At 42.7% G+C, this 19,842-nt stretch overlaps 1 protein-coding gene across 15 annotated transcripts in view; it reads right to left on the bottom strand.

Moving 5' to 3' along the window:
• Positions 1-19,842, bottom strand: part of DTNA (dystrobrevin alpha) — a 231,068-nt gene that overhangs the window by 171,221 nt on the left and 40,005 nt on the right. For 13 of the 15 annotated variants that reach the window (XM_065668216.1, XM_065668207.1, XM_065668208.1 and 10 more), the window contains exon 1: positions 13,351-13,537. The exons of 1 other annotated variant lie outside the window; for it this stretch is intronic. In XM_065668216.1, the coding sequence (XP_065524288.1) occupies positions 13,351-13,367 (17 nt within the window). In that variant the 5' untranslated portion in view covers positions 13,368-13,537. Of the gene's footprint in view, positions 1-2,299; positions 2,374-13,350; positions 13,538-19,842 lie in introns of those variants that run through there. One more of the 15 variants, XM_065668202.1, reaches the window with a different exon arrangement.

Genomic DNA, 19,842 nt, shown 5'->3' with positions numbered 1-19,842 from the left:
TTTGCTTGGATGTTTGAAAGGAAAGGAAATACTTTCTGTAAGCAAGTGCTAAGCAGGGTGCTGAACAGCTCCAACAGCAGATGAACCCCAAGTTCCAGCAAAATCCCTCATAGCAACTGCAGCACTTCTACTACCACCCGTGCAGCTCTGGTGGGGACTCTGAATCTCACCTGTCAGTGCTAAAAAGTACAAAATAAATGGGTTTCCAGCTCAGCTATCTGCATTTGGAACATTATTCGGCTGCAGGGCTTTGGCATTTATCTTAGTAAAAGTAGATTGCAAGTGCAATGATCAGCTGCTGAGCAGCAGTCTCTGTGGAATTCCTTGGTCATCCAGCCCAGTCACAGAACACATGGGTTAGCTTATTGCTTCGCAAATATCAAATGAGCACAGGACAAAACATGTCAGAAGGGGTTTCTTCCTAGAAAATGATGCAGCTTAAATGATAGATTTGTTCAGAATAAAAGAAACAAAGCAAATAACATATTTTACCTCCACAAAATGCATTTTTGAGGAACTGTATTGAAACCAAAGCTTTGAAGGCAATATCCAAATATCACAGTGCTTCTTTAATACAGAGTTCTATGGATCTTATTTTGCCAAAATAAACTAGAGAATAGAAGAATCCTTGTGGCTTAAATTGCTCTGAGATTTCTGTATAGCCTCTTTGCAAAAATACTAACCTGAAGTGTAATGTGAGAAAAGCAAGCAAGGAGATTCAGGCAGAATGTCTGTCTTCATTCCCAGGTGAACACAAATCTCCATGACTTGTGTCCAAATATTTCGAAAGCATCAGGACAAGGAAGTGACAGGTATTAAAGACTCCCCCTACCTTCCCCAATTACATGAACCATCAGACTGGAGAAAGAAAACTTTTTTTCCTCTGCTGTGGTATTTCTTTTCATTCAACAGCAGTCTAGTCTTCTATGGGATATAATGGTACTTTAAAACCTGAAGTGTGAAGGGCATTAACTGAATTAATTCTAAGGCTAAAAAATCTAGTACCAATAGTAATGGAGTAGTGTAAAAAGACAGAATCATTATGAAGTGTGTGTAGTTGTGTATATGAAGGGCTTCAGGGGGATGGAAAATGTGAAAGATTTTCTCTGATGCTGACTGTAGTAAAATTTGAACTGCCTTGTAATTCCTGTTCCTGTTTGCATGTGGGACCAGCTCCTGTGCTAGGAAATGTATTCTGTCACTGGGAGAGATACAGGCAAGACTCTCCAGCTCTGTGTCAGCTGAGGATGTCAGGAGCCCTGCCAGGTCTCCATGTGTGTGCCTAACTACCACCCAATAACATCTCCATGGCAGAACCAGGTGGGACCATCCCCACACCCTGCGCTTGGGCTGCACTGCAGGAAAATCCAGGAACATCAGCAAAAGAGAAGCACGGTGCATTCAAGAGGCTCCTCTGTCTGGACGGTGGACAAAGACTGTTGGTAGTACTGCAGAAAGTACCTAGCATGCTGCTTGCACCCAGGTTGGGAGATGCAGGGCCTGTTCTCACCACTGCTGAGGGATGACAGGTAAAGACAGGCACATTCCTGCATTTCTGTTTGCCCTCTCAGATGTTTGCTTTCACCCATCCCAAATGTGGTCAGCAGGATCGCTATCTCAAGGTGTCTGCATGCTATGTTACTCTAGTGTTGCCTGGGCTTTAATGTTCTACTGCTATACCTTAAAAACAGTGAAGTTTTTCTGCTGAGACAACAGTCAGTACAAAGCACTACCAGCAAACCCCCAAGCAAAAGCCACCCCCAACAACAAAAGAGAATTCAGGGTGCACAAAACAAGTCTTTGCTATTAACAGCATTGTGTGAACAACTTAACAGCCCTTTTCTACCTCTACCCTCTGTGTGTTAGTACCAAAAGGTTTTAAGAAGCACTCCAAGGGCCTGAGCCTTACCATAAGAGGCTACAAATCTTAACAAAAACCGCACATGGAATTCCTTTTCTTTCGTAAGTTTCAGAAACACTTTCTCTGAAATCCCCTGTGCTCTTCCATCAATGTGGAGGTGAATAAATGTAGCAAAGAGCAAAGGTATTATGGAGCAGCTTCTTCCCTGCCTGTCATTGCACTGTACAGCCACTCGCATCTGTAGCATGAGTTCAAAGCTTAAATAGAAACTGTCATTGTCTGACAAAGACTTTGCACGCTGTATCAAAAAGCACCCATTCACATTTTCAACAGTATCCTTTTCTCTCCAAGAAGAAAGTTTTCAAGAATAAATGATATTTCTCAAAGCCATTGCCAGTACCCAAGTGTTCCCCACGAAGACAGTTAACTGCACCCTACCCGTGGAAATGATGCTCCTCTGATCGCTTGCTCTGTTCCCTGCTTCTTCTGCCTCAGAGTGCTCAGATCAGATCCTGCCCCAGAGAAAAAGCAGAGTCAAAGGCCTGGGATACTCAGAGCCAAGTCCTGGAGTCAGGCTGCAGGAAGATCAAGGACTACTGGGCTGAAGTGGCATGGAAGGGAGACATATCAAAGCGCACTATCACTCAATCATCACACACAGGTAATTGAGAGCAACTTAATTTGAAACCACTGGTCACCATCTGGTGATAAAATAACGAGACACCGAGTGAGTTAAAGCAAGCTTGCGGATAATGGGATATTTTACTTACACTACATAATGAAATCCATCATCACCCCCATTCATACTGTCGAGTCTTTCCCAGTTTAGCAGTTTAATACCATTTGTGTTAGCTTTGTCTCTCCTTTGCTTCAATTAGAAGCTGATTTCATCTTTCTAACAGATTGCATAGCACATGCACGTGCACATCACCTTCCAATTCAAGACACTTCTAACATGAAAGGAAGTTAAGTATAAAAGAGAGCAGCTGAGACTGCCAAAGCTGTGCCACTCCTAAAAACAGGAAGAGAAGAAAGCCATTGGGGTGAACATATTAAACAAGGCAGAATTAAAGCATTAAAAAAAGACAGGACTTTGGGTCTCCCCTTTCTTCACAACTCGTACATGTATATTTATGAATTCTGGAACAGCAGCAAAATACATAATAATATCCTAACACAGTGAGAGGCTTTAAATATATGTAACAGCTTTAAACACCAACCTGCCCTGCTTCCAATTATTTTTGCTACATGTGAAATAGTTGAGGAAAACATATACGATATCTTTACTTTGTTAATTACCAGCTGGCTCCTGCTGCACATTACTAAGCTGCTATGGCAGTGACTAATGCCTCTGACAATACTAACTTCCCAATAACACCCTGTGGAGGAATGTGACCTGAGCCGCGTAAAAAGAACTAGCTGGAGGTGTTTATTTTCAGATAAAAATGGTTTATTTACCCAGGTATAAAACAACAAACATTCAATACCACATGCACAAGTCCTGAGGAGGAGGGGCTGCATCACAATTCCCACATGCTGCCTATCCCAAGCCAGAGTAACCTGGACGCCCGCGTTTCACATTGTTTGCCCATGGGAGAGATGTGGAGAAGCAAGAGCACCTGGGATTCCCCCCCAGTGGCAGTTTAGATGCTGTGGGCTCTGCTCGGTGACTTCACTAGCATGCTGGATGTGCAGTGGCAGTGCCATACCACATACTGATGCTCAGGCTCAGCGACAGTGCCAGTCTGTGCACACCAAGAGGGCCAGGCCCTGCGCCATCCCTTCATGCATTCAGTAAATCCCTGATGAAGCACACAAGGAGAATGCCCACTGAAGTGAGAGCAGGAAGCAGCCATCTCCTTCAGCATGCAAAAAGCAGGCCTGCTCAGCTGCAAGGGACGCCAGGTAGTGTGTCTGGGGTCTTGGGATGGCAAGGACTCGGCATCAGGGAAGATGAAAAGGAAGGAAACATGACTGACCATAAAAGGTTTCTCTGCACTGTTGCTGCCCAGGCACAGCCCTTTTCCCCTCACCTCTGAATACGAGTCTTTTTTTTTTCTCCTTTTTTTCCTCAGTGTAAGTACCTTCTGCCAAATTGATTAGTGTAATAACATTACAGCTTGGCCAGGAGCTTACACGTCTTAGTACTATGTGTGTGAAATAATGTTACTCTCCTTTCCAAATCCTCCTAGAGTGGTTAGGAAAGCCAGCCTTCTCTTGCACAGCTGCATTATAAAATTGCTGAACAAACCTATTCTGCCCATAATGGGAAGGGACACATTTTCTTCTCTACTGTAAGTAGGTCAATGAAAACATGATGTTGTGAGGATGAAGCTGTTTTCCTCCGTCCTCTTTCCCCTAATGGCAGTTTCAAATCATTCCAATTTAATTATGTTTCTAGTGTTAGCTATAATAACATTGCAAGGTTATTAACAACTGATACATTGGTGGTCCTGAAGTCTGGGGTTTGTGCTTCCTCGTGGGCTTATCCTAGCCTCAGGTATACGCATGCAATTCCTACACAGGGCACCTCACTGCACAGTTGAGAAAAGCCTGCAAAAAAAAATCTAGACGTGTAATGCAACAATACATTATGAGGTACAAATTTTAACTCTCAGCTCTGAGATTTGCATTGAGCTTTTAACATTAATGCAATCTCTCCTCGAGGATGAAATGATGACAATCATCTACTCTAAATCTAAAGTAGCTACACTGTCAACAGTGAACTTGCTCTGAATTAATACTGCCATAAACAAAGTGAGTATTTTCAGTGGAACTATTCCAATTCATTGCACCGAGAGTCTTCTCTGCATGCATTTCGTCAGGAAGAATTAACCAGTAGCTGAAGAAACACTGAACTTGCAGTTACAGCTATATGAATACTAAATGCAAATTCAAGGACACTGGTAATGAAAAAATACATTTGGAAGGAGAACACACCATCCCAAAACAGAAAAAAAGGAAAAAATACGTAACACTAAAGACTATAGAACGCCTGAAGTCTTCTAAAATGAAAGTTAAAACCCCAAAATGGGTGTTGCTTTTTTCCTGACAGCCTCTCTGTATTTTAGAACAGATGGTGTAAATTAGTCTTGTTGACATAATCTGAAAAAAAGGAAAAAATAACTAATACACCTCACGTAATCCTTGTTGTACACTCTCACTCACCCACACGAGCATTCCAAAGGCCCCCTTCTGCAACCGTTTCCCATAGCAAAGGTTGCACACTCTTACAACCCACTCCTTGTACCCTTGTCCTGAAAACAACTGACCTGCCTAGGACAGTAAAGCCAAGCACACACAAGTGGACACCACTCTGTCCTCAGTGCAAAACTGTTACCCCATGACTTCAAAGGGGACTCGGATTTCATCCTAAGAATCCAATTACATGTTTCAAATTTGGAACTCAAATGGACTGTTAAGTGCCAGCTGACAAAGTGATGTCCCCAAGTATTTCAGGACAATGATACTTGAACTGGAATGCAAAGCCAGCTGTTCATGCCTTAACCGCTTACCTAAGGAACATTACAAATGCAGGAAATTACATGATGAGTAAGTGCCTGTGTACCTCAGCAAATCGCATCCCACTCTGCAGAGAGATCTTTCCAATCATAATTTATAAACCCAGGACACCATGTTTTTCATTAAGAAAATAATTCCATGTGCTGTATTATCACTAGTAACACCAAATCATAAGGATGGTAGAAAAGATATGTAATCCACCTCCCACTATGAGCTAAAGCCAGATACACTTCACTCATGTTTATTAAAACCATTCCTAACACCTCCAGTGATGGAGACTCCGCTAAATCCAGTGGCAGCGTATATCAAGGACAACATTTTCCTAGGGTTTACTTCATCTTTCTTGCTTCACTTTAGACCCATTTCTCTTTTTCCATAGCACAGAAGAGATATTACTGGGCCTCCTCTTCACAACAGTCTGTTCTGTGCTACCTGTGACTGAAAATCTTCCTGTCTTTTACCTGCTCCCCAGCAGGCTGCTCTCCTTTAGGCAAAGTACACATAAACCTTTCATCTTTTTCCCTTGGGGCATATCCCCCGGATCTCTGGTCATCTTTACTACCCTCCTGTCCACTTCAAAAAGTGGACAGTGTTTTCTTGAATAGCAGTGCTCCAAACCAAACACAGGACTTCAGCTGAGAGCCCATAAATGTGTAGATTGCTCCCTGCAGGCTGTACTTCCATATGCATCCCAAAATCATGCTTTTCTTTTTTCCTATCTATTGACACTGCCAATTGATGTTCAGCTGGAGATCCACAGTAATGCCCATGTTCCCCTCAAGAGCTGCTGTCTCACCACTTGTTTCCCACCCTGTATTGGTGTCAAGAGCTACCAACACATAGTGCAGGAAGCCCTTTGGAGCTACACACCACCACTGCCAGCCTCTCTGTGCCCAGTGAGACAAATGCACCCTTTTGATGGTGCCTCATGAAAGGCCTCAAGTTGTGTGTAGCTCTTAATTAGCACAGAGTGAAAAAAACTGCAAATCCAGCAAGGACTGGGCCGATATTTGCATAACCTTCCCCTCCTTTTATATGCCTGCTCTATCTGTCAGAGAAAGGGTGGAAAAACTATTAGGACTATTTCTTTCGAGGCTGATATATCCAATTTTATTTCCTTGTTCTATATTGAGTCTGTTAGTATATGTAGTCATGCCTAATACAAGCCCAAGCAGTCATCCACGATGGTGTACAACAGAAAAAGGATAGGACTAATGACCTGTGAAATAGGTACGACCAGACCTGCCTAGGCTGAGACCACTCTTTGGCAAAGCTTGGTTTGTCTTGGACATAACACAACGGATGACTTATTTAGTACTTTACACACACAGTTACAAAAGCTGAGGCTTTGTGCACAAGGAATTTATTTCCACTTTCAAGAAAAGAGAATGGCCTGAAAAATTACTGGTCTAACCACTTACTGCCCTCTTCGTAGAGAATATACTGTTTCAGTGTGGGTTGATATTAAGCAGTGTAACAGCACAGATTAGGCCCATTCAGTCCAAGTTACCACTGAGTTACGTGCAACTGTGCATGACTCTCAGCAGACACCTATTTACCTTTCAGTGAAAATGCACCATCCTGTGGAGAGTTCACTTAAGCCTGGAAATTGCACTTTTTGAAAGGGCTTTGAACTCTAGCACCTTTCATTCTCTTCAGGAATACATCACCAGATTTAATGTGGATGAAGAACTTATGTCTGCTTGGATTCTTTTCAGCCGTCTGCTACCTAATTTATTTATTTAGCTGTATCCTTTCTGAAATCATATTTACTATCTCCTAGGCTCACATAATTGCTTCTTGCCATCATCATTTCAGCAAGTTTCCTTTGCTTACACCCACCTCCTACTATAAAACTTCTTTTCAGCTGCTCTGTTAAATTTTATCTTGACCTGAAATTTTACATACCAGATACCAGAGTCAAGCCAAATGTGTTATTTATACATTTTCAGCAATTTTCAAAGCTAAAGTTATTGAAAAGGAATAGTTTTACCTGTGCTAAAAGAAATACTTTATCATTCTTTTGCTGAAAAGCATTCACTCCTCCGTGCTTTCACACAAAAACTTGGAACTGGGCTGGCAGGTCCAACTGTCATCTCTCTGATGCCACCAGCAAACAGCCATTGAACTTACGAACAAAAGCCATATTTCATCCCCTCCAAAAACGTTTCACAAGGAGCTTTAGAGCTCATGAGTGCAAGTGTTTGCTCTGCCAGCAGGTCTGAACCTTGCTGATGGCTTCTGTTTTGAACTGACAGGGATCTATAGGAGATGTGCTCAGGGGGCTTCTTGCGAGCCACACACAACCTGTGGTATTTGAACACGTCTCCTCCAGAAATTTCCTCCCTGCCGAGACTGTGTAGACAAGTAGAGGAGATGGAGCAAGGACTTCCACTGAATTACCACTTCTGGATGGGCTGCCAGCCTGCCCTGGTTGCTGCGACTATGTGTTTAATGGGTCAGTCAAAAATTCATCCACCTGCTTCTATAGCTGAAATTAGAGGGGAGATGACTTGGAGGTTGAGAGTAAGAGTCAACAACGGCGTCGCAGGTGGCTGAGAGAAGTGGGAAGACAGGATGCAGCATAGGTTGTAATGTGATAGATGGCATTATCAGAAGTGGGCTTCTTTTACAGAAAAACATGACCTGTTTACATGATAGTCTGGCAGAGTACATGGATTTACTCTCAGCTGTGTCAAGCTCTCCCTGTGTTCCTATATCATCATAAAACAATTTGTATTGCATTAAACTGATACAATTTATTTTCCCTAATAAGACATGGAAACTGATCAAACTTTTAAGGACAAAAATCAAGCCACAGAACACTTTGCATTTCGGTTGATCTGTTTGGAAACGCATTTTGATGGTGTATATTCAAAGACAAGTGATATATCTGTAATTGCAATAGCAATTAAAAATACACATCAAATACCAAGACAAATGCTTTCAAACTCAGATCTATGATGTGCCTTTTTCCTCGGCTCTAGTCTGCAAAAGCCTAGCCAGTTCTCCTAGATGAAATTTAATTTCTCAAGTACGTGAAGAAGCTTTCAGTCACATGAATTAGTTAAGAATCCCAGTTTAAAAAGTGGTAAGATTTCAGTTATCACCTCAAGTTACAAAATGTTTAAATCAGTGTGCTGCTTTTGTCATTCTGGCATGAATTTACAAGAAAAAAGAATGATCTAAAACCAGGAAATGGAGTATATTTCCATATCACACAAACGATACAGTAGCTCTCTTAATCCAATATAAACAAGTTGTGTATAAAAAAGAAGCGGGGGACAGACGTGACATAAAAGAATCAAGTGTTTCCTAATCTTGTTCCAAAGATAATGTCACCTTCAGAATCAACACAGACTGAAAAGGTAGTTACTAGAAAGCATATACACTCATTAAATGGTATACCTTAAAAACGTAGCAGGAAAGCCTAAGATTACTGATTCCATCTGCAGCTGTTACCTTGTATTGAGTACTCAAGGACAACTTCACTCCAAGCATGCTCTCCTGTGCTTTTCTTGTGCTTACTTTCAGTGTGTTTAAAAGAGCCTGTCACAAGTTGTGAATAAATAATTTTTAAAGCCTACCTGCTCTGCTTCATTTTCCTTCTTTTCTTGTTTTTTTTCTTTTGAGTGCAAATATTCTTACAAATTTACAAGGAGGTATTTCATACCAGAGTAGTCTTATTCTTACAAAAGATACAAAAGAAAATAAGAATGCAGCACTAAGATACCACTTTACATCCTTTGATCTCGGAGCACTTCACAGAACTGGGCAAGTTTTACTGTCATTGCTCTCAAAAAAAGCTATGCCAAGCCTCCTACATGACTTGTCAAAGATGAGAGGCACAGAAGCCAACTCATTCCCTCCACTGCCCTAGGGAAGGTGATGTTCAGCAAACAGCTACCACCAAACCAACGAAGAAATTAATAAATAAGAATTTATTATTTCCACTACTTTCCCATCTCTATTACTCAGAGTATAATCCCCAGTTCAGGTTTTGCAGCCAAATGTAGCAAAAGGCCATGCAATTGGTTCAGACACAGGAAAGATACAGTAAAACTTGGCTTCCTGTAACACCCCCCTGCCAGGGAGGATGGCTTTCTTGAGACTATTAGGTCTTGGGCATTTTCTCAACTACCACAGCTGCAATTAGATGCATTTTTAAACAGCCTATTAGTGGGAAGTATTGCTGTGTTTTCAAGTAAAGTCACTTCATACAGTAATAATTACCTCAGAAGTGATAATTACCTGATACACCAGGAGCCAGAACCAAGAGTAAGTGCAGGAGGTCTGACAACACTTGGACTGGCTTCCCTGGGTTCCACTGTGGGCTCAGAGGTGATAACAAAGCTGCTGCATAGGTCACAACTGCATCAGTCTTGGTTGTGGGTGTTTTGGGGGTTCTTTCTTTAAAGTATTACCAAATCACACTGTTGAAGTTTTCTATGGCAAGCTGTATTATATACAGCATTGGCTGCCATACTTTGCCAAAACAAATTAGCTGCTGTTGCGGGAAGCAGATTCATCAGAACCCAAAGGAAATCATATCACTGTGAGCTGCTTCTAGGTACTTCTGAGCTCCGAAAAATGCCAGCACATTGTCAGGGAACCTTGGGGAAACAGTCCTTAAAATCGTTACCAGCAGGTTGCTGATGACATCCCTATTTTCCTACTTACGGCAGAATCATCAATGCAAAATGCTTGAAGATGAGGCTAGAAACAAAGATTTACAAAGGAAAAAAATCGTAACAGAAAGAAAGGGGGAAGCACATACAATCACAGTAAAGTCTAGCAATGAAGGATTTCAACCCCCATACGCATACCACTACCATAACTAGGGTTAATGAAGAAAAAAGCATAGGATTTATTAAAGGACAAAATGCTGCAAATCCATTTTCACCTCAGAAAGCATCATTTTTCTGAACTCTCATGAGAAAGTTGCTTACAACTTCATGGTAATGAAATGGGAGGGACTGTGACCTGCCTGCTCCAGAAGCAGACATATTACTAGCTGTGATGAAGCAGGACATGTCCCTAAGCGACCCTGAACCGTCAGAGCAGCACCAGTGTGGCACATGCTAGTGATGAACAGTGTCCCAGCATCAGAGTAGCACCTTAACCACTCAGAGAGTACCCAAAAGCAGGAGGCACCTATGCTTCAGCTGTAGGTCTGTGCTCCCCTCATCAAAGTCCTGTCCCCAGCTTGATCTCCCTGAAGACTGGGGCCTCTATGACCTCTCTCTGCAAAATAAGAGGCAAGCGCTGGGGGCAGGTGCCCCTCTGTCCCAGCAGCACTTCTCCAGAGGGGAAGGGGAGGAAGGGAAGGCAAGGCTGCAGTAAGGGAAGAGCCCAGAAGGTCAAGAAGAACCTGTCACCACCCCCCCCCCCAACACTTTGTTACAAAAGCCTTTAAGAAAAAGATGTGTCCCTTTCTCTCCTTCCTCCCTCCCCACTTCCCAACAAATCCTCACCCCAACTGTGCAAAATTCACCCTAAAAGCTGGCCAAAGATTGTCCATTTCAGAAAAATATGCCACAATGTAATAATATATAAAGTATATCAAATACAGCAACATTTTCTACAGGAAAATACCAGCCCACTGAAGATTTTCCATTTACTGCTACAATAATTGAAGACATTATTTCAGGTGGATTAGATACACTGGAATATATCTTTTAAAGTTAATCCAACACTACACGGTAGTTCTTTGCTGCTGGAACTCCCTGTTCCTGGGTCAGATGCTCATTCCCTTCCAGGAATGAGATTTTTAAGGCAGCTTAACTTCCCAGAATACAAAGCAAGTTTCCTTGTGACAAAGCTCTCCAGTGCTTCTTGGAACATTTAATTATGGGAGAAGGGTCTCAGGTAATGAAATGGGAACATCATGCTCCTGAACTGTAACTTCTGAAAAGCAATACATTGTGGTCGGGAAATGCAATTTAATTTCGAACTGACTCAGGAATTTCCTATGGAACATTAATTCTATTTTCTGCCCACCTCTGAATGTCAGTTGATTCTCCTCTGTCAGTTTAGGAAGGTTTTAAAAGGTGCAGTGAATCTCTACTTCCAAATCTGTGGATTCCTCCTCTCTCCCGCCTTTTCCCACAGCCCTGGGGACGGTGCATCTGAAGACAGAACCATATTGTGCTAAGCCTTATCAGAGGCAATGCCTAGCCCAAGGAACTGCTATCTAGATACCTAACACAGAAGAGTAATGAAGGTATTTCCACCCCCTCAGGTTTACAGGGGCTCTGAGAGTTCACACGACTTGCCTGCAGCTGCACAGCATCCTGTGCAGCAGCCAGAAACTAACCCCAGCTTTACTCAGCCCCACTGTGAGTTTTTACTGATCTTGACACATTTTCTCTCAAAGTTCTTCCACTTCAATACCAAAACCAAATATTATAGCAAGAACAAATATTTATGTAAGTAACTGTTGGTCTTGAAATTTAGCATGGGACTGAAGTGTTCAGCTGGTCTGAGCCTAGTACAAGAATACCCACTAGTACAACTGTAAGAGAACTGGCTTGAGTGTCATTCTTACCCCTGCAGTTGTTTTTTCCAGATTTTCTCTAAAGGTTATACATTTCCTTCTTCTCCAACCCCGACATGTAACCACACAGAAAACACTTCATGGCAGATTTGCTCACCCAAATATAACCAGAAGTTCTGCAAAATTCAGGTAAGCTGATCAACAGGGATGAACTCCATCAAACGGAAGGAAGCTAACAAAACATACCACGTGCACCATCTTTCCTTCAAACAGAGGAACCATTTCTATTTTAGTTCCCCCAGTTCCACATATTTTGCAAGCACAGACTGCCATTATGTGAGTCTCTTCGGGACTGATATCTATAACCAAAAATGTCAGGCGTTCCAGTTATCTGCAGACAGCACCTACTTCCTACAGTTATTATGGGCAGTACTAATATGTCAGGAATTCCGAGTATGTTCGGGTGAACTGCCACCAAATCCAAAACTGGGAGCTCCTCTACTACGAGTGTACAACATGCATGCCCAGAATAAATGGTAAAAACAATGCTGGCATTTAGGTGATTCTCATTCAAAGGACAGATTCGGATGAAACTCTCAGTATACAAGTACCTGCTATGTAACAAATACTACATATAACTTCCTACCGAGTTTTCGATATTTCAGAATCCTTTTGGCCACAGGAACACCACAACTTCACCAGAAATATTTTAGAAATAGCCTAAAAAAAAGCCCCACTGTGAATTGATGTATCTGTTAGATACTGAAAGCACTTCTGATAAGCTGTAGAAAGAACATGATAGCCTGAATCTCCTTTTTCCTTACAAATTCACTATTGAAGTGAGGACTATCACGGGAATGCGCACATTTAATTACTTCTTGAAGGACTCTGTTCAGAGAAAACATGAGGGACAAAATGTTTAAAAAAAACCCCAACCACCACAAAACAAAGCCCCAAATGCCAAGTAGAAGTATTCTTTGGGAACAAGCAAACAAAACTGTTCAACTTAATTAACCCTACTTGTGATCAAATTCACTCAAGAGAAACTAGTAGGTAAATGAAACCACAGCCAAACATGCAAACAAATACTGATTACAACCTATCCAGTACGGAAAACAGCACACTTTTCAACTTTGTAATAATAAGCAGCATTTCAAACAGCATATCCCACTGATGAACAGCAAAGGTATATAACAAAATTCAGCTGCTAGGAAAAGAGCACTCAAAACTGCAATGGTAAAACTGTTAAAGCCAAAGACTCCCTAGGTGTGCCAAGATAAGTAACGTTGTGGGTTAACACTTCACTGAGGAATAAAGTTCAAACTGTACAGGGAAAACAGTGGGGAATAAATCACAGAGGAAAAGCGTTGCTTAAGTATCTACCTCATCCTACAGGAACTGCCTGAAAGCAGCAGCAAAGCCCAGAGGAACCACTGAAGCAAACGTATGCAAAGGCAGGTTTCCTACTTACCCTATGGTATGCACCATGATCTCTTTTGCCACCTTAGTAATTCCAAAGAATCCAGAATGATGTTATTTTTAAGGGAATACTAGAGTCGTTAGAGGAGACACAGGCAAGCTGACAGGCAGAGCTTTCTGAGAAGCCAGGCAGAGAGGGATGAATTTAAACCCTGGCTCAAGATGCTGTGTATTCTGCGTCTATCTTTAACTTCTAAATGATTTGGTTTCACATTCCTCTGAAGTCCTGCTGGCAGATGCCTCTGCGCAGCTTTACCAATCCCAGGCACCCGGGCCCCCTCCCCTCCCCTTCCTCCCTCCCTTTCCCCAAGTCTGCCACTCCACCCCCATCTCCCCCATTCCCAGAGTCCAGGTTTGAATCCCAGAGCCAGCGACTGAATTGCAGGCAAAAACAGGATGGCAAGAAAACCTCTTCTGTAGGGGACTGTGAGCTCTAGGGCTGGGGGAATAAAGCAATTCACCCTCTGTCGCACGAAGCCTCTGCAGAGACTCGTATCTGTATGTTTACAGCATTTCTGCCCATGCAGACTGCTTTACTGAGGAGTGGCATACAAACAAAAACACAAAATAAAACAAGATTTTACCAGATCTTAAAACACAAAACTTCTGGACTTCCACTCTCAGCACATATGTGGCTCCAGACAGTAACAATGCATTGCAATGTTGTGCAGAAGTCAGACTCTGAAATCCAGACAACTGACTGGCAGCATTCAAGGTGATTGAAATGGGGAAAAATAAAGTCCTTCCATGTAACCCAAAAGGTCAGTATCCCTCCCAGCAACTTCAGGAGTCATTAGCATTGACATAAACACCTGGCTCTTAATATGAGCCTTATGGGCTTTTAAATTGTAAACACGCATTCAGTTTGAATACTGCTTGCCATCAAGACGGCCTTATCTCAGACAGGATTGGGAGTGGAACAAGCCACAAGACTATGTAAAATGTATGAATTATTGAACACTTTCAGTTGCAACTGGAAAATATCAATTGACAGTCATACTAATTCAAAGAGGAACACAGGAAATGTCTCTGGTTTACAGTCTTCAGCCTTTGAGTAGCTACAAGAGGGGTTCATTCGTACCCAGGGATGCAGCCAAGCAAGAAGCAAGCACAGGCTGGGGTGGGGCAAGGCCAAGCTATGCCCAAAATCACTTAGCTAACAACACCATTTATAAGTGCCTCACCAATGCCCTATTTGATGAGGAATTACACTTCTCAGAGCACCAGTGTTGAGAGGCTGGACTGATTTAGTAGTGAAAGTAATCACACATTTACTTCAAGCTAACAAAGGAAATAGCTCAAACTTAAGAAGGCCTAAAGGGGGGGGGGGGGGGGGGGGAGGGGAGAGCAGAAACATCCAAAGAGCTGTATCTTTGTGGGCATTAAGTAAGCCTGCACTTCATCTCCTGCCAGCCACTCTTCAGGATGCTGTTTGATAACATGTATGTAACATATAAAGTCTGATGAAAACAGTAACTCCAGAACTATTTCCATGGTCAGTCTCACAGACAGGAAGGCAAGAGCTGCTCTTAACCTGGAGTCAGCTCAGGTTCATAGGCCTGGAAAAGTTGCCAGCAATATATAAATATTAAAGAATAAACTAGATGACAGCTTCTGAAAAGTCAAAAGATTTATTTTGAATCACTAACCCTTGTTACTATTAGCAAAGCCAGACTTCAGTAACATAGAATTATAGGATCATGGAATGGTTTGGGTTGGAAGGGACCTTAGAGCTCATCTAGTTCCAACCTCCCTGTAATGGGCAGGGACACCTTCCACTAGACCAGGTTGCTCAAAGCCCCATCCAACCTGGCCTTGAACACTTAAGAGAGAAAAGGAGAGAAAGAACAAAGAAAGTTGTGCTTCTGCGGCTGAGAGCTCCTTTTAATTAGGACAATAAGGAAGGAAGAAAGAAGCTCCCCATGGAAGAAGGTGTGATGGACAAATGTGGTGGTTCAGAAGTGAAGTCATCGACAGGAAGGATTAAGACAACAAAGGCAGGGAAATCCAAAGAAGTACGGCCACACTTTCATCTAAACTTGTGTGTTTCCCTTACTAAATACGGGGAAGAAGAGATTGGATTTTAGATCCTCTAAAAGAACACTTCAAGTGTTTGCTTCCCGTGTCTCTTAAGAAGTTATTTATAAACCTGAGTATGTGTGTGGGTGGGTGGAGATCCAGGAAACAGGATGCTGAAAATTACAGTGAAACCTTGGATGTCAGCGTGGACAGCATGATCCCAATCCTATGAATGGGACAGTCAGAGGTCGTATGTCCAAAACCTCTATCACATAAGCCAAAGGAAAAGACAGGTGTCTGGTTTCCTCAGCTGAAGAGACATGCAATAATACCAATGTCTAATGTGCAATTGGAAGTGTACAGCAAGAAGAGATTTACCATGGCTGGGAGAGGCAATACTAATCCTTCCCTCCCAGCAGTGCCTATTGCTTGTAACCATCACCAAATGTAATAGATCAGGGACCTCTGTGGCATTAAATTTGGGATATATGAATATATACTAATCACAAGCTCTTGTGGAGCAGTGGGAGCAGGAGCTGGCGTGGGAGCAGAGAAGGGAGCGGCAGGGTAACCTGGTACCAGTGACAAGTGTAAATAGGTAACATGTTTGGTATCATGTGACTTCCTCCCCATTCCCAATTTAGCCCAGTGCCTAAGAGACATGATCTGTCCCTTCATGTTTTGCTATTTTTAATGTGCACAGAATTTGCTCTTTGTCTTCCCTTGTCTGTCAGTGTCTTGAATTCATTTGTCTTGGCAGCTTTAAGATCTGGGCTTACTGGGACAAGCAATGTCTTCTACCCTATGGGCTCAGCTCTTCTAGGTCTTACTCAGAGTACTTTTTGCTCTTAGGAATGATCTCTTTAACCTCTGCGGATGATTTCAGCACACGTTTGTTCAAGAGTAAGAGCTCTGAGTAGCGGACAGGCATTGCATTGACAGAAATGCAGTTCCTGCCTGTCACAGTGGATCCAGCACACTGACCTTGTTTGGCATTGCTCCATGCTACACACTCCTCACCCTTGGCTACTCAGCTACATGGTTACACCAAGAGCCCATTCCGACACCCTCAAACAGGCAGTTTTGAGCCAAGGGCTGACCCATGAGTTGCCTCTCTCTCAACTACCACATTTTTTTACTGGAAGTGACAGGGAACAGCTTTAGAAACTGCTGGAGATGGCAGCCCTCGGAGGCACCCCCCAGCACCCACTCCCTTGCTGCCCTCCACAACACAGCCTCCAGCACAGCAGAGTACATTTCCGATGGAAGGCAGCCCAGGCGACTGAGGTGGGCTCACACTGGGCAAAACACTGCCAGGGTCTCCCAGTGTGGTCTGACTGCTCCGAGTATACTCCTCCTACCATTTCCAGGAGGCTCACTGGATAATGGGAGGAAGCTAAAACTGTTCAGATGGGTTAGCTCTGCTATTTACAAAACATGTTCAAATTGCCTGAATTCTCGGTAAGCATTAATGAAGTAAATGGGGAATGCACTCGGTACATGGACTACGTACTCCATGAGCAGAAACAGAGGATTTTCTGTGCTGGCTTTTCTGTTCTTGTCTATGCTTCTGTGATTCAAGCTATGTGGGAAGAAGGCAGATTATCCACAGTCACACATCTAAGCTTCAGGAACAAATCATATTTTCAGTCAATCCCTTTTACTGCATAAAGAAAACCCCTATGATTTACTTTTGAACATTTCTTCCCTTTTCCTATGTTTTGCGTTTATACTTTGGCAGAGTTTTTTTTACAAGCCTAAGTTTTAAACCAGTGTTTATCATCATATATAAGCCTCTCACATCTACAAGAGCTAGGATATAAAGGCTTTGGCTTAATTTTTGTACACAAGGACAAAGTATGGACATTCTGTAAGTAAGCAACTTACAAAAAACTGTGCACTTGCCCTGTTATCTGCAAAATCAAACCATTCTTTGACAGATGCAGTTTCAAGTTTACTTGAAAAAGACCTAAGAGGACAACTAGAACAGTTCTGCTTCCATTCATCTTTAATCCAAATGCTAAGTACAGGAAAAACACTACTCTCTTTGTTAGCTGTCCAACTGATCACTAACCTGAAGATCCCCAAGACAGAATAAAACACAGTGAATTTTAAAATAATGAGGTTTTGTAGGTAAATGGTTTAATTTTGCCACACTGAAAGGAAAAATATTTTTCAAAAAATAAGTAAGCCAGGTAAACCCAATCCCACATAGCGCTGAGCCTTGAAAAGTCTTTCCTGGCCTGATGGCATTCATGGATAAATAAAAAGGCTGTATCATCCATTATTGGTCCTTGAAGGGTTTGAAGTACCAGCTATAGTTCATTAAAAGTTGCTTGGTGAGCAGTGCATCTAATGAAGATTGTTTTCCTAAGGATTTATGATCTTTCTTCTTTATTGCTTCTAAAAACAGTAATCCCCATTCCATCTAAAGTTTCACGAGCACTCCTACCCCCTCAGGACATGAGTGTTGCCCACCTACACTTTCATCTTCTTTTAATGTACCATGAAACCAACCTTGCACCACCACCTCCACCATAATGCCTTTTAATTTCCCAAGGCCTCCACAGTTGCTCTTCTTCCAGTTACTGCCCTAATCAGTACTCCCACTGACTTCCATGTGCCCTTCTGTACTTTTTCCCTACCTGGGAAAAAGCAGCAAGCAGGTCATAAAGCTCGTTTAGAGCTGTGGGTACCACACTAGGAGCAGTTTGAAGAGGGGAATGTTGCCTGTCCTGTTCTTTTTGGGGTGATATCTTGAATCCCATTTCATGAGAGTCAAGGAGAATCAGTATAGCTGAGATTTCCTACCCTGTTAAATTTAGCAGGAAGCGTTTAATCAGTTCAAAACTACTGGCTGCACCAGGAGTGTGAGAAAAACAAACATAGCACCATTGTTTTCCCTTAGAAAGCCAAACTCAGAAGGAAAACAAAATAAACAAACATCCCACATGCCAGCTACAAACATTCATGACACAGCTTTTGCTTCAGCACTAGATGAACTCTGTCTCCTCCATGGTAAGAACTCCCTTCTGCTTTGAAGACTTCATGTCTGCTCCAACAAAGTATACAAAAGGTAATGAAGACGGCTAATTAAGAGAGCTCATCTGCAGCCAGTTCCTGTAATGAGTAACTGAAACAGGGAAGTTCAGGTTGGATATAAGGAAGAAGTTCTCTGTGAGGGTGGTAAGACACTCGCACAGGCTGCCTAGAGAAGCTGTGGTTGCCCCATCCCTGGCAGTGTTCAAGGCCAGGCTGGACAGGGCTTGGAGCAACCTGGTCTAGTGGAAGGTGTCCCTGTCCATGGCAGCAGTGTTGGACCTAGATGACCTTATGGTCCCTTCCAACCCAAACCATTCTGTGATTCTATGATTCTATGAAATATTTGTGAAAGTAAAGACTGCAACACCAAATTTTTTTTTTTTTCACAACCTTCCCCTGAAATTAATGTCCTTATTCCTGAAATTATGATATTATTTATTCTTGTTATGGAAAGGGCTCTTGTTATCCTGTCTCACTCCAGCACTTTGGTTTCATTGCAGCTGAAAAAAGTCTGCAGTAAGCTATTTCATAAAAATGCCACAAAAGGTGTGTATTTCTATTTGCCTGGACAGACAACCATAGGCCTTGGGTGGAAATTCAGCCAGTGCCTGAAGTGTGCGTGCAGGCAGACATGCATGTGGATGGAGTGAAACACACACACACTTTGTTTCAGAACTGGAAGAGGATAATCTATGAAACAGATTCTCTGTTCAGTTGAGCCAAAGGTAGGAACAATCCCCTTTCATTCATTCCACATACCACTAAAAATCCCTCCTGCTCTAAAAGAAAACTCACTTTATTCTCTCCTCCAGATGAAAAACGGAAAAAAGAGGAAATTACTTTTTTTTTTTAAGGAAAAAAATACATAGCAAGAACACAGAAGGAGGCCTGGAAGTCTCAGAAACTGCTAATGAGACCTGGAGCCTTAATATATAGGCCAACCACACGAATCCCATCAGATCAGTTATGTAAAAGCAGGCAGCATCTGACTTACTCTCCGTAATGCATCAGGGGCTCTGCAGGGGCTGGGGGAGACATCTCAGCCACACAGCCCTCTCTTGCCTTCTCCGTCCTAGCCCCAAGGTGCACACAGACCCCTCGGGTTTTGGGGCGTAATACCCCAGAAGGGGAGGTTAGATCAGCTGGAGGGCCTGGGCTTGGAGCAGGCAGTTTGAGACAGCCCGGAAGAAGCTTGTCCTACTGCTCCCTCTGCTGTACCCATCCTGCGGAGAAATCCCAAATGTCATACAGAGAAGCTGGATGGCACTTTTCAGCGAGCGAGCTGCAGGTAACAGACCCAGAGACACTTGGAAAAAGGGTAAAGTTGCAGCTGATGAGGAAGAAACTACCACCACATTCAGGAGATGTGACGGCACGGACCTTTGTGCATTTAACGTATCAAATCTCTTTTGCTGTGTACCTG

This window comes from Lathamus discolor, chromosome 2 (genome assembly GCF_037157495.1).
Source record: "Lathamus discolor isolate bLatDis1 chromosome 2, bLatDis1.hap1, whole genome shotgun sequence".
NCBI classification, from domain to species: domain Eukaryota; kingdom Metazoa; phylum Chordata; class Aves; order Psittaciformes; family Psittacidae; genus Lathamus; species Lathamus discolor.
Note: the sequence above shows the minus strand (reverse complement) of the source record. Positions and strands in the feature narration are given on the sequence as shown.